This window comes from Aquila chrysaetos, chromosome 4 (assembly GCF_900496995.4).
Source record: "Aquila chrysaetos chrysaetos chromosome 4, bAquChr1.4, whole genome shotgun sequence".
NCBI classification, from domain to species: domain Eukaryota; kingdom Metazoa; phylum Chordata; class Aves; order Accipitriformes; family Accipitridae; genus Aquila; species Aquila chrysaetos.
Window position 1 is genome coordinate 6,083,353 of NC_044007.1, and position 15,793 is coordinate 6,099,145.

Here is a 15,793-nt window from a genome sequence, read left to right on the forward strand (position 1 = left end):
CAAGTGTCTAAGCTTCCCTTACAGCCAAAAGAGATGCAGTCACTAGAGGCTGAATTAGTTCAGCTGGGTGACTGTTTCAGGTTAAGTTCAATCACTTTCTAGGCTTTATTCGTTTGTAGACTTTAGAGGAAAGACTCAGTTGCCTAACCATAAGTGTCTGATGCTATTTGAGAGGCTTTAGGATGCCTCATCTGGTATTTAGCTGCTGCTTCAAAAGGAAACGGGACTCCCCTACATTGTGGGTAAACTGCCAGTTGTGAATAGATGTCTTATTTTATACCTTAGGGGGTATAAAATGGCACTAGATGTCTATGTTTAGGCATTGGAATTTCTCCCTAGGTGTCTAATTGCTACTGAAAATAGAGTTTTAATAATTTCATATATAGTGTTATGGGTGAAAATAGTAGAGGTTCGACATTCTGGCTATGCATTTGAGTCTGCGAGATGTCTGAAATTACCCTTTTCCTGAAGTTTCTGACATAAACATTCACAGCGGTCAAAATGAGAGGCAAAAATGCCATTGCTTCTAAGAAGGCAACAAAAAGACCTTGGAGGCCCTCTGTTTATTGCATCTTGTTGATTTTCAGATTAAAACTGAAATGTTTGCTTGCACAACAAGCTAGTGTCTAAAATTCAGAGTGAGATGCAAATGTGAAGCTAGTTTCAGCCCTGCAGGCCCATCATCACTTCTATTGTAAGTTCTGGAAATAAAATTACACTTCTGACAAAAACCATACAGAATTTTTAAATTGGCTAAACCCTTTACAACAGAGGTAAAATGAGGTCATAAGAAATCCAAGAAATTTGCTGGGTTTTGTTCACATTTTGTTAAGCTGCACATAGCACTGAGTGCACTGTAAGTTCTCCTGATGTTCTACATATTGATGGTATTTCTAATACAAAAATCAAAAACAATGAGGGTTAAGCATTTGATTGTAGGACACCAGGAATGATTAATCTGTTACCAAGAATTAGGCTATGAAAACCCCTCAGGAACAGAGCAGACGTTTGTGCCAAATATACCTGCTGTGAACAGGGATGTTCACGTGACAGGGACTTTTATTTAGATGTTGATGTACCTAATTTTCTTATAGCTTTATGGTTAACTACATTCTTTTGACTTCAATTTCATGCGCACCTCACTTTCTTATTTAGAGACTGAGGAAAAGTCCTCTGCTTGTTTTAATATAAATGCTTGATCTGTGCCTGACAATCATGTCACATCGTGCTTTAGAAGCTGTTAGAGCTTCTCCTAAGCTGAGTCTTCATTCTTAAGAGATCTTGAATGTTCCCTGTGAGGTATGTAAATGCAAGGAGCTCAAAAATTTAGCAGGGTCAGGATTTGGAGGCTTGGCCTCTATAGAGTTCAGTTACTTAGCAAATGCTGTCAATAATTTTTGAGATGACACTTTATTTCAAAGTATTAAGCAGCAAATTATCTGATGAGTTCCAATGTTCCAGGGGAAATCTGAATAGTATTGTCTTTCAGGTTGGCATAAACGTAAAAACCTGAGCTGTGTCTCATCCTTGTTTACTAAAGATTCCTGCTTTGAATAAGAAGTGTTTAATCCAAAATGCTGTCCCAGTTTCTGCTTGGGTGATGAAATTTCCTCTGCTCGTAGATAACCTCTCTGCTTCTGATTAGGTGTTTTATTCTTAATGAATTCCTGGCCTGGAGTACCTGAAGTTGGTTTGGTTTGGTTTTTAGCTCAGCAGCTTGGTGTGTGACTGTGCAATTGCAGTGTTGTAGAAGATATTTGTGGTGATATATATTTTCATCAAGATATTCTTGTTCCTGGAATTGCATTGTACTAGTGAAATGTGAGCCAAATAATCAAAATTGCACCTTTGCTGGCTGCAAATTGGTCACAGGGAGTACGCAGTGTTGGGTGCATCACTTCATTTTGCTGACATTATCCCACACAATATGAAACGGTCTAGCAGGAAACATTTCATTTTTTTCAGGTGGAGTTACACCTTTCCATCTGCTTTTTTAATGAAACTTCATGAAAATATCCAGCTGGACCAATGGATACCAAGTAGTATCTTCATACAGTGTATTTTTATTGGATGCATATCTAATGTTCTAAAGACATGAGGAAGAGTGGTAGTAAACTTTCTGTCCCTACTGAAATGACAAAGCAGGACTTCAGGGTGGAAAAGCCATGTAGCTGGGAGAATTCCTCCATAATTTCCAAATTTGCAATATTTTGTCCTGGGAAGAGTTCCCTTGTGATGGTTTCCTAGAATCTTTTCCCATGTTATGTCTATTTGAGTATAAATATTTGTATGGGAAGTGTTGGAGTTTCTACAAAGTTACAGTATTTAGTGTGTTCACAGTCTGGTTCTGGCTGCCAATTGAAATTGTGTGTCTGCATTACCTAAAACAACAAAAAAGTAAATAGAGCTCCGAGATAACTAGCTGTAAGCCATGGGAAACTAGTAAAAGCAGTCATCACTGCTATATTGTAAATAGTCCAGTACCCAAAACACACTTACTACTGCTATATGGCAGTGATCAAGAACAACAATGAAACATTCCTTAGTTTTTCTAAGTATTTCTGCTGTATGGTATACAGTGCCCCTGTGGACACAGAGCTTTGACAAAGGACGTTAAAAAAACCCAAACAACAAAAAAACAGGCAAAAAAGTTACCCCTCCTTTATTTTGCTTGTCAGGAACTATAGTCTGACAATGAATTAGGAAGGACGGTTGAGTGGACGTAAGACGGAGAACTTCATCACAGTGTTTTGAAGACGTGATGTCTGTACAGCCTTGTCCTCACAAAGTCTCCAGATTTCTGTACCTGATGGGGTTTCTCACATGAATGACCATATGAAATTTGTTCTACGAACTACATTCTTTCCCCAACTTTCTTCTGTGACTTGCTAGAGATGGAATACTGAGTGAAGAGGAACCAAGTATGGTTTTGCTATGTAAGTTTCTGTATTGCCTTCATTCTCCAATGACTGTTACTGGAACTGCTGCCCATTATTTGTATATTTTTCAATAGTATTGCTGTTGTAATGAAAAGATTATAAAGTGTTTGATGTCATTCCTCTCTGCCTCAGCTTTTGGAGTGATCATGAGGATAAAACTCTGCTGCTTCCAGCTTCCAGCTTTGCTATTGGCATCTTCTGGCAGGATTGTCCTATGCATAGTCTTGTCTGTGAAAGAGGAGTTAGGAGAGAGGTTAGACACTTACCTAGACCAAGAAAATCCTGACGAAGCCTTCAACACTTTGCTTATAAGGCACCTAGTTATTGACAGAAGGACATAACGGGCCTTTCCATTAGTTGTAAAGATGATCAATTCCCACAAAAGGCCCCAATGGATCCAAAATCAAATTCCTTCCTTCACTTCATTATTAACCCCACTGAAGACCCTGAAGGAAGGCACTGCTCATAAGGTTTCAGGACTTGGTCTGTGCTTACAATGGCAGAATAACAGCTCTGGTTAACTCTGCAGTTAAACTCAGTTTAACTCTGCAGTTAAACTCCTCTAGAAACCACCGTGGCCTCAGAAGCCCCATTTGAAAGGGCAAAGTTTCTCTGTTGCCAACGCTTCAGCAGGTGATTCTCTCCTGGGTGTAGAGCTATTATGAACACAGTTCTGTCTGATTGTAGCAAGAAGCATCTCCTGCTGCCATCTGCTTAGACCTTACAAACTGAGGGCTATGTCTAAATAGTGGTCTCTATAACTTCAGGCTATGGCTACCCTGCCTGCCTTAAACCAGCCTGTTTGGGCTCTGGTGCCAGTGTAAATTGTGGCAGTAAGAGGCTCATTACAGGCTGCAAAAAGACTGCAGAAAGAGGGTGTTTTCATGCTGTGCATACTGTGCTGCTACCACCAGACTGTTATCTGCATCAGAAATGTGCTGTTTATTGCTGGTTTATGTACATCTGCAGCATGCCATGGACATCGAGTCTGCTCACACTTAATCATTGCTCGGAAAGCAGAATTTCAAGGGACATGGAGGTGGCGTGGTAGGATGGTGGTACTGGTGCCTCAGAAGCTGCCTTTCTAGAAAGCTCCCTGTGTTGCCCAATTTTGCTTGGCTGGAAGTATTTGGGCACAAGCAAAGAGGATTTCATAGCCTCAAGCTGGTTATCTTTATCTTGTTAGCATATCTCTTTCCTCTTCAGGCACTGTTTGCTTTGCAACTCAAGTAAATGCATTAAGGACAACAAGCCATTAAAGTGCATTAAGGAAACAACTCAAGTAAGTGTGTTAAGGACAACACCAAAGCCGACACTTAGATGCTATGGAGAATCAGTAATTTGTGCCATGTAATGGATTACAAGTCCACCAGCTCTCTGCAGGGAAATCCAGCTCCCTGTCCAAGTGAACCTCAAGAGCTCAACATCCATCGCGCAAGCCCTTACTTGTTTGTGAAGGGTCGTTATCTCCATGAGATGACCGAGCAGCATGATCACAGCGTGACAGGTTTGTCAGGCAAAGCTTGAGGGACAGCTGTTCTGAGGCTGGAATAAGAGCCAAGGCCTCCAGGAAAAATTACAGCCCTTCTGTGAGGCAAACTTTCTAGCTGTGCAAAGCAATCCTTCTGGTGAAGTTTATGAAGATGCTGGCCTGAATTTGTGAAAGAACTGTTTTTCCTGTTGCTTTGATAGACTCTGCTAGCCTCGTTTTATTCAGCAGCTGTACCTCAGGCCCCGTTCTGTTGGCTCCATGTCTAGCAGTGGCTCACTTGGCCCTTTCTTTTTTTGTCACAGATCAAGCAACGCCATGACAAATAAATCAGCCTTTTCCTCTGTTTGTAAACCACTTAGTTTAGCTCTTGCTCTACAGCAAAACCTGGTGCAGTTATTTATATCAACATGGCCCCAAGCACTTAAAACAAGTCAACATTCTGATTATGGCTCTGCATATTTTATTGCCTATATTTAAATCATGCTGCTCTAAACCGGCACCTGTTCCTCCATTACCGCATTCCAGTTTAATAGTTACTGTCTGTCCAAAGAGCCATCATGATGGAAAATGGTCTACAGATTCTTTACTTTCTGTACTAGTCAATGACCCTTGAAATAAACATTTGTTTCAAAGTTTGTGTGCAATTTGTTAAATATTTTACTGCTGAGGTTGGTTTTAAAAAATGGGGGTTTTAATTGTTTATTTTTTGTGGGGGGTAAGCCTGAAAGTAAAACACCATGCTATATTAATTTCAGTATTGCAGATATTCCCTCTTCCAGTAGTACCAAGACCCTAGTTCTGCTGATGCTGCTCTGACCATGTCTCTCTGTCAAGTTGTCTTGCCAACATCCTTATCTTCTTCCTGCACTGTCCCAGCCTGTATTTTTGGTGATAATAATCGAACCCACAACTGCTTGTCAAGCTTTCAATGCTCTGAGCTCTCATCTTGCCCAGTGTGTAAGAGTATGATGCTGCTTGCTGTGCTGTTCTCTTTTGGCCCAGCGCTGCAAACACACAATTCAACACCTCCTTACCAGCATCAATAGCTTCACTGATTCCACATGAAACCTTAACGCAGCTGCTGATTATGTTTACTTTGTTCTCAATTTCAGAGAATTTTATTAAATAAAAAGGGCTGTGTTAAGAGCTTTTAGCTTGCTCAAAACTTGGATCAAGCAATCAAGATATCAGAGAACGTGACTTGCTAAATATGCACATATTTTCTTGACTCAGCAGAGTCCTCTCTTTTTTCTTAGGATCCCTTGTCTCCCTTATAACACAGCTTCTTAAATCTGAAAAAGGGAAGAAACTCTTCTAAAAAGTCCAGATTCATTCCCAGAACTTGTCTGTCCTGAACACTGCAAGAGGCAGATGTGATTTTGTAGATCAGTGTCTGATCATAACATGATGCATGTGCATTAAGCAAGGAGAGAACGCAGACTCCGTGGCCAACCTTAACTTTGGCATTTCCTATCTTCTAAGTGCTGAACACCTTTCAATCCAGTGATACTCTGACTGTTGATTCCAGCTAGATGTCTACATCTGTATCATGAAAGGCGAAATATTTTAGGGCAAAAAAAAGGCAAAATGTTGTATCATTGAGTATTTGCTTGTTTTTTTCCTTTATCCTTTTTAAACACATATAAGGCAATAATATCTACAGAGACACACACATTCTGCATCTCCCACCCCTTTCATGTGTGATTCTGAAAACACACTCAAAATCCTGTTTAAATGTGCAATTTTGCTATGAATGACATTCATCTAACTGGATGCGAACTTGGCTTGTATGTCTACACCTGAGCAAGTTGCCTTCAGATCCCTTGCTAGTCAGCACAAAAGTAGGTGTCAATGGTCACAGGAATCTTTATTACAGTGTGACTCTAAACACCTCACACATATGAAGGCATTTCTAGTTAGTGAGATGAATTTCATGGGCAAGTGTCTGTGCTTCAAATTTTTCACAAACAAGGATAATCAGTGTGATTAATATAAACTATGTGCTTACTTACAGTGTCCTCAGAACATCTGAAGGAGACTATAACTTGTCCAAGTGAAACTCTGTAGTGAATTTGATCAGGCAAAATGCAATCTAAGCATTTAAAATCTGAGAAGGACAGCTGAGTTTACAGCACAGTTAGACAGTACCATGAAATTTTTCGTGACCAGAAATGGAAATGCAGTCAGAACAATGCCAAAAAACATATAAACCATTAGCCTTTCACTGTCTTAGCTGTCACTAGTTCATTAGCTGTCACTAGGTAGTAGCATCACGGTGATGTTCAAGTCCCTCTGTTATCTACTTGGATTCTTTGGTGATGTCTCTATTGATGTGACAGTTTGTGTTCAAAAGCAGATAGCTCCTTTACTTGTGCATCAGGCAGCCACATGGCTCTTGCAGGAGGATGCATCTCATCCATCTTCTTACATGTCCTCTCCAGCCTTAAAGCACCTGATGCTGGAACTTTTCCAAGGAGGATCTCATCAACTTGCTGTCACGTCCAGATGTGGCCTATTCAGAAGACAGATAGAATTGATCTTTAGGTGTTGCTAAAGATTTGAATAAGGTCAAACATCTTGATATACTCCCAAGGACTTAGTATAGACCTATGTCCATGGAGTTTGGAGATCAGTCAGGTATGAACTTGAGTAGAACTTAAAAAAAAAAAAAAAAAAAAAAAAATATTGTGGGGTTTTTTTTGAGCACAGGAAAATAATATATGGTTCGTGTCCTAAAGGGATCTAATTTCCTGTACGAAACCAACAAAAAAGCCCAGACTGAGAAGAATATAGCTCCTTTTATTGGTGAGGGGAGCACAGTCACATGTGAGAACGATGGATAATTCTGTCTGAGTGTCCTAAATAGGCTTCAAATAACTTGCTGCTTTTTAATGCAATTTGTGTTTCTAAGACTGACAGTGGGAATATCAGAAAAAAAGATTCAGGTGAACCATGGGAATTAAGACACAAAAACTGCTGAAGACTGAAGATGATGGTGTTCTCAGGAGTCTGGAGTTTTAGCTCACAGTTGTGCATAAAATTTTAAAACTTCTTTTTCTTTTCAAGGTCATAAAGAAGAAACAAAATTTGGGGAAGGAAGAGGTAGGGAAGGTGTGAAGAAGAGAGGATTATGTAGCAGTGGGAAGCTAGTCCAAGTGAAAGTCTGTATTATCTCCTTTTTCCTTCTGTTTTTCTCTCCCTCCTCTTCTGTCTGAATTTTTCCTGCTGTTACATTTTGTGCACAATACCAACAACAGGTTATTATTAACTGGTGTAAGCAGATAGTGATTTGTGCTGAGCTGAACTCAGAACTGGTGTCCTGACAGGCACGTGCTAACAGAGGACAAATCGAGGTTGCTCTTCATTCTTTTTTTTTTTTTTTTTTTGAGTGATCTGACCTAAATTTGCACAGCTGTGTTCACATTTAATCCTGCCTAATAGCTCAAAGGCTTTATATCTCATAAGAGCAGCCTACTGGCACCTGACATTTATTCTGGCCCTGGTTCAGTTCTGCCCTACAAATCCTCTGACACAACCTGGTATATTTGTTTTTTTCCCTAGTAGATTTATTCCTCCATCTAAATACCCTTGAAATGACCAGTCTATGAAGGGCATAATCTAGACCATTGCTTCTCAGCCTTCTTGGATTTGGTGACCTCTGCAAATTCTCCAGTGTGGATTGGTCCCACAAACAGAATGTGAGAGGAACTGAAGTTGTTGATTTGTTTTCCTAAGTGAATTTTTTTGGATCCAATAGGTACACTGTTTTCACCCATGACTATGTGTACCATATATTTGAAGCTATTATCTAGAGTGAAGGTTCTCAACTGTGAGGTGTGAGTGGTTTTACTCATAACGTTAATTTTGTTGCTGGAGGTTGAATGGGTATCTACCCCTAGTGAGCTAGGTATCACTGGTACTTTGTGAATTCCACTTGTGCTGGCAAAAGACAAAGCACAGTGGAGTTTGTAAATGTAAAAAAAATTACATAAAATAAACCAAGTCCTTTCTTATTTGCTCCACTCTGAATGCTCTTTGAGTTATGAGTAATTTTTTAAAGGATCATTCATTATTTGTCTTCTGTTTCTCTAACTCATAACATTTTGGCGGTAGCAATCAAGGAACCTTGGGAAAAAGTGATTCATGGTGTAGTACTCTTTATGAACATGTGTCTAATGCATTTGACAATTTTGTGGATATTGATTTTCCTGGGAATATTAAACAGCAAACCTTTTTTTTTTTAATATTGGAAGATTATTATCAGGGCTTGCATCCAAATTGAGTTAGCTCATTAGACTATAATAAACAAATTAGTCTTTAACCTTTTGAACTAGGCTAAATGCTTATGCAGTGGAAAAAAACCATGTTTAATAGATATGATTGAATAAGACTAAGTGTCTTGCATTTTTTTTTACCTGTATCACAAGTCTTTACTTTGGCTTGCATATTGAAGAAAAATTCAAAGGATTACAACAGACTGGAAATGTAAAAACCTTAGGAAAAATAGCTGCAAGGGATTATTGCTATCTTGTGCTGTGATACTAGCTCATTCTGCGAACTGTACTGGGTAACATCAGGTAGTTGTAAAGATTGGGGATCTTACAAAGTAATCCCTGATACTTCCATGACTAGACAGAGCATTAGAAGGTTTCTCATGGCTAAGAATAACACGATTTCTGAAGAAGACCTGGGACTGAAGTCTTAAATGGTAATACATATTAAAACAGAAAAATCACAAACAAGAAGTGACCTGAAAGCTGTGGAATTTGTAAGTGCATTTAGGAAATAAACTAACAAGCCTTCTGGCTGACTTCTAAACCATAGAATCGTTTAGGTTAGAAAAGACCTTTAAGATCATCAAGTCCAACCATAATTGTGTATGTGCATCTTCTATGCAAATTTTATTGCATATATTTCTTGCTTTCAACTTCATTACATACTGTTGAGTGAGGCCAAATATTGAGTGAGATGATATCTGTTTTCCCCCGAGTGTAGACATTTTGATTTATCAATCTGTTGAAATTCTTGTACTTGAATATGACAAACTGGTTACTAGGCAGAGCTTTTCGTTACTATTAAAGCTGTGGCAAAAGGTGAGTCTTGAGGGATCGCATGCTTCCATGGTTTTCCATGACTCAGAATAAATGTTCTAGCTTGTTGACTGTGTTATAATAAGATGAAAGCTCTAATTAAACAAGTCAAAGGGACATAAACCCATGCTTGAATCATTTTGCTGAAGTAAACCCATAATCTTTGGTGGTTTCCTCAGGGTTGACACGTGTCTCAGGAAAAAGGAAGTTTCTTAATAATTCAAGTAAAAAGTTTCTTAATAATTCAAGTAAGAAGTTTCTTAATAATTCAGGTAAAAAGTTTATATTCCACTAATTCTTTAGCCTCAGCAGTGCTGGGAAAACAAACAAAACTCGTTTAGGAAAAGAAGAGGTATTCTGAATAAAATTCAATGCCACCTCTACCCTAGAATAGTCTAAAAATATATTACTCATGGGAGATTCAGGTTCTAGGCCCTGTTATGTCAACAATTTGTACTGAGAAAGGCTAAAATATAAAATATTGTAACTACTTATTTAATAGTTTTGCTAAAGAAGCCTTGTCTTTCTGTGTATCTTTAATATTGTATTTAGATTGGCTCCTTTTAAAAGTGTAAAGGAGATTTCTTGCCATCATCCAAAATCTTAGAAGAGAATTACTGGCTTGCTTAGTTTTAACGAAATGAGGTGTTAACTTTTGAAATCATTGTTTTGTTGAAGACCTCACCTCTCCCATTTTACTGATGTGCTGGCAGAAAAAAAATGGCAGGTTCTTTAAATTGGAGAAGGGTTAATGACAATGTTGTAGTGAAAGGACTTACTGACATCTGTGACTGCTTTGACTCAAGCAATTAATGTATGCTCAGAAAAGGCTATTGAGATGCAATCACTGCCATAAAACTGGAATCCAATTCAGCTGCATGAAGGTGAACATTGGAGCAATTTAATTAATAAAGAAAAAAAAACAAACAAAAAAGAGACTTGGTATAATCAGTGCAGTTGTCTTAATTCTTCAGTCTCAGAGCTTTTTTTTTTTGTGTGTGTTTATCATCCTCCTTCTACTGTGTTCCTCTGTTCCTTACTTAGAATTTTACAGTGGGTGAAGGCATTTGTGGAGAGAAGAATAAGGTTATCTCACTGTGACTTTATTCTAAACACTTAATCAAGAAATTCTTAATAAATAAAGAAATAAACAAATAAAAATGTCCAGCTTGCAACAAACTCCAGCTTCTGAAGAAATTCACAAGAAAATAAAAGATGCTTTAAAGCAGTGAGGACAGTGGTGCTATACTGGAGATAGTACGTGCTGTGTTTCCTGAGAGGCAGCTTTATTCTCCTACATGAGTGTTTCTAGGTTTATGAGTCATTGCCCTTTATCACACGGTTTTGTCCTTTTGTCCTTGGTGTTTTGTGATTTAGGTTTTTTTTGCTGGCGTCTGTGATGGAGATGGGCAAGAATGGTGAAAGCACTAAAAAAATATCTGGTTTATTTTTCACTCATATAATTGCACAAATGATAGAAAGTTCATGGACTGTCCAAGTATGCAGTGTCCTCTCCTTATTTCCACCTTGCTCTGTCCCCATCTCACTTTCCTCTACTCCCTTTGGTTGGGTTGATGCTGATTGCTATCTCAGCAAGGAATTGTCAAACTTGTTTTTAGCTTCAGGGTGTTTAACAGTTGTGTGTGTGGTACGTAACCAACTAATCACCTGCTGTCAGAGGGCTCGGTCAGTTGACTCTATCTCTAAAATGTCATTAGCACAAAAACTGTGAGTCGAAAAGATTGCAGGGAGCAATGGAAGATAAAGCTGAATAAAGTTATCGCGGTTTGACCAGTATCATACGTTGAACAGTCTCCAAACCAGAAGGTATCTCCACTGACAACAATGGAGACGTGGGGAGTAAAATCAAGCCTTCCTTTAAAAATGCAAGTGAGACAGTCTCCAATCTTTAAACATATACATTTTCATAGAGCTTTATTTGTATGAAGGATTCTGATTTTCAGTTAGCATCTCTTTGCTGCAAGTAGAATGACAATTGAAAGTGACTGTCTCTTGCGAGGACACCGACTCCGGTTGGAAAGACAAACTGTCAAAGTGGTGACCCGACTCATAACAGCGGTGCATGCAGGACAGCACGGAACAACCAGTGGCAATGGCAGCACCTTATGAAGCAATCCAGTGCTTTGGAGTGATGAGAATGATCATGGGGACTGCTTTTACAGAAGCATATGACCAAAACAATTCCCATGTTGCTTTAGTAGCTTTACGTTGATATTTACTAGTGCTGTCTTCAGTTGTCTTCTGGAAAATACCAAGAGTTTGACTTAAAACCAGACATTTTAGAAAAAACAATGTGCTAAAGCCCTCCCAAGAATCACCTCTATATTTTTCTTTAAACTGTTTATTAGATAAATTGATGATACTTCAGTGCCGGCAATATTCCCTACTGCATTTACAATGCTGATGTAATGGCATCCTTCACTTCAGTATTATTTTTACCGACTACACCTCTATTTATAAACTAAGGTTGTCCCACATAGTGATCAGTGAATAAGGGGTGGTCAGAGGTCCTTTACAAGCCCTGGTTTCTTTAAGCAGGCACCTGGTACAGCACAGAAAAATTAGTGCATCATTTTAAACACCTGTGTATTCTTGATCCAGGGGGTGCCCACAGCTGTTTTGTCAAATTTCATAGCTTCTTTCATTAAAGCATGATGCCCATGTGTTATGGGTTTGTGTGGTGGGGTTTTTTGGTAGCAGGGAAGGGGGCCGCAGAGGTGGCTCCTGTGAGAAGCTGCCAGAAGCTTCCCCGGCTCCAAGTCGGACCCGCCTCTGGCCAAGGCCAAGCCTGTCAGTGATGGTGGTAGCGCCTCTGGGAGAACAGATTTCAGAAGGGGAACCTGCAGTGAGTGAGGGGATTGGAATGTGAGAGGAACCCCTCTGCAGATCCCGAGGTCAGTGAGGAAGGCGGGGAGGAGGGGATGCCCCCGCAGCCCGTGGTGAGACCAGAGGGCAGGCTGTCCCCCCCCAGCCCAGGGAGGGCAGCGGGGGAGCAGATGCCCACCTGCAGCCCGGGGAGAGAGGAGCCCACGCCGGAGCAGGGGGATGGATGCCCCACAAGATGGCCGCCGCTCCCTGGGGAAGCCCGCGCTGGAGCAGGCTGGGACTGAAGGACTGCGGCCCATGGGTAGGACTCATGTTGGAGAAGTTCATGGAGGACTGTCTCCCGTGGGAGGGACCCCATGGTGGAGCAGGGGACGAGTGCGGAGTCCTCCTCCCCCTGAGGAGGAAGGAGCGGCAGAGACAAGGTGTGAGGAACTGACCCCAACCCCCATTCCCCGTCCCCCTGCGCCGCCGGGGGGAGGAGGTGGGGAGAACTGGGAGTGGAGTTGAGCCGGGAAGGAGGGAGCGGGGAGGGGAAGGTGTTCTAAGGTTTGGGTTTACTTCCCATTATACTTGTTTTGATTTGATTTGTAGAAAATTAAATTGATTTTGTTTCTTCCCCAAGTTGAGCCTGTCTTTTGCCTATGACCATAAGTGGGGAGTGATCCCTCCCTGTCCTTGTCTTGACCCACAAGACTTTCTTTATATTTTCTCCTCATCCCACCATGGCCAGGAAGGTGGGGATCAGAGGAGGATGGTGGGGAGTGAGTGAGTGGCTATGTGGTTCTTTGTTACCAGCTGGGCTTAAACCATGATACCATGTCTCTGAGGAGGTTTTCTTTGAACCTTACTAATTGCCATGATGATGAAGTGCACCAGAGGCCACTTTTAGTACTTGCCAGGTGTTCCCTGAAGTACCAGGTCCTGCTGCTGTGGGCTCAGTCCCTATAGCCATCTGATGTAGATTTATGTGCTCTGATCCTCTGGTGTGCCAGTAGGGTGGATGGAAGTCCAACCTGGTATAGTAGCTATTTACTCTTTCATTCTGGTGATCAGTGAGGGAAATACAGTTACAGGAACAGGTATAAAGCATGCAAAATAAAATGTAAATATAGTGAAGACCTGTGTGTGTATTTCCAAGTATTTAATTTTTCATTTACCCTAGCTAACCTTAGCTTCATGTAATTCTTTCTGTCTTTGACAATATTGGTGCTGGTCTGGACTGGCTGGCCATTCATTCACACCTCTCCTCTTTAAACTGGTGTCTTCAAAAGCATGGAGTTTCCTTTGATCCTGAGCTTTTTGTCTGGGGAAATATGCCTCAGCACAACATGCAGATTTATCCAGAGGCAGTTCTTCCAATTAGCGCTCTCCTCAAGGCTAAATACCTTGTCAGAGTATTGCTTTGTGGTATTGTGTGGTTTTCTCTTGGCTTCCCACACAGAGTCTGCTTTGCTTTGATACTGTACATTCAGACAAGACTATCAAACATATAAGCAGGTGGATATGTGATATACATGCCTTGTAAACTGTATACAACTCCTTAGGCTGTGTAGAAAGGCAAAAGGAGAAAGGATTAGTCTCATTCCTGTTGAAATGGTGGGGAAAGAAAAAGAAGAATAGTACTTTGTCAAGTAATAGTGTTTGAGTTTACCTCCACTGCTCCTAAGTCATGGCCTGACATGACCTAATGTAGAGTTCCTTACCCTGGAAGTATATCAGCTGGGTAGCTTAACAATTGTCCTTCTTTTCTTTCTCAGAGTTGTACGCAGTATATGTAATATATGTCTACATCTTGTGTCCCATTCTTGTCATTCCAAAGTCAACATCTGCAATGTTAGTTTTTGAGAAGGGTGAATGAAAAATCAACAACCTTTTAACTTTGGAAAGAGCTCTCTTTGAAAAATGATAGTGCTTGAGAGGATAGCCAGAAAGAAAACATAGTTTAAAATAATGAGTGTAATAAGACAGTTAGTTGGAAAATTACTAATAAGGAGTGAGCACTGAGACTTATCAGGCAGCTATGGCCTAATGCTTATCTGAGGACTTCATGTATCAAAATTCTCTTCATTCCTGCTTCACTGGAGGAAATGGTCAAATCTCTGCGTGCCATGGAAATTACTGGTTAGCACATATGGAGAAATTCTTCACTTTGCAGTCTGAGCTAGATGTCCCCTTAAAGACCCATATGTCCCAGGGGAATTATTAATAGCCTTGACATGGGTCTTCCTCATAGATTGTACTTGGCTGCTGTCAAATAGCTACCGAAATGATGTTTATGAATGTGTTAAATTTGATCTCTAGCTTCTCAATGAAGCTATAGACAGTTTCCAGACAGCTTGCAGATTGCCAGAAATAGACTTGCAAGGAGAAAAGGGTAAATAGAAAATTCAGAATCTGTCCTAAAGCTGTAAAAGCCCTTGGCTTGCCTCTGCTACAATTAGGGAAATGTTAAGGGTTTACACTGGTGCATTAAATAGAGCTGGTTTGGAAACTTACTTTCTCAAAGCTTCCTTGAGTAAGGTATGACCTCCTGAGGTCCCTTCCAACCTGAATTATTCTATGATTCATTGAATGTGTGAGATATTATCTGTAAATGGCTGTAATGCTTCCAAATCTTTATCTGGCTGTTGTGGTCTATTAGGTGCTTTGATTGTCAGCATTTTCCTTAGAAGAATCTCTTCCGTGATTAATCTTTAAATTATTCATATTCCCTCAGAAGCTTCCCTTCCAGCTTTAGTTAAGTCATAGGAGGGGTCAAAAGCAAGAGAATTCTGAATTCTGCTCTCATCTGTCTAGGGTTTTTGTCTTTTTGGCCTGTGCTTTTACAGAAATGAGCTGTGCTGACCCTGGATATCTGCCATTTGGTAAAACAGGAAGAAAAAAATCAATTTCCCATACAAGAGTAGCCAGAGAGTTAATTAAAATTTGCTTTGAGATTCTTGCACATAATACGTTATTTACTTTTTGCTTCTTATACTTTCCATAATATTATCATTTTGTCCTCAGGCTTAATTAGACTTTTTACCTCTCTTAATAAATGCTTTGATCTGGCTTTTAGCGAGTCTTCCTGAAGATGGAGCCCAATGATGTTACTGGAAAGATTCCAGCTGATTTCAGTCAATTTCAACTTTGCATGAACCCTAAGATGCTGAATAAAATGTAGTAGTCCATTCATGGATTTGTTAAGTAAAATACTTCAAATGTTTATAATGCCTGTGTATATGTGTTGTTTAGGTGATGACCTGAAAAAATCATGTCTGAGGTCCAGGGAACGGTCGAGTTTTCTGTGGAGCTACACAAATTCCATAATGTGGACCTCTTCCAGAGAGGGTGAGTTGATGTTTCCATTAATTTGCAGCTGGTAACAGAGGAGTAGTTTACAGAAAAGAGTTAAACTGAAAAACAAGTTCTTTTCTGCCAAATGC

At 40.1% G+C, this 15,793-nt stretch overlaps 1 protein-coding gene across 1 annotated transcript in view; it reads left to right on the forward strand.

Moving 5' to 3' along the window:
* FAM135B (family with sequence similarity 135 member B) overlaps positions 1 to 15,793 on the forward strand; it is a 270,746-nt gene that overhangs the window by 107,761 nt on the left and 147,192 nt on the right. Inside the window, exon 4 of the mRNA XM_030012198.1 lies at positions 15,603 to 15,698. Coding sequence (XP_029868058.1) covers positions 15,622 to 15,698 — 77 coding nt within the window. The 5' untranslated portion in view covers positions 15,603 to 15,621. The remainder of the gene's footprint in view (positions 1 to 15,602; positions 15,699 to 15,793) is intronic.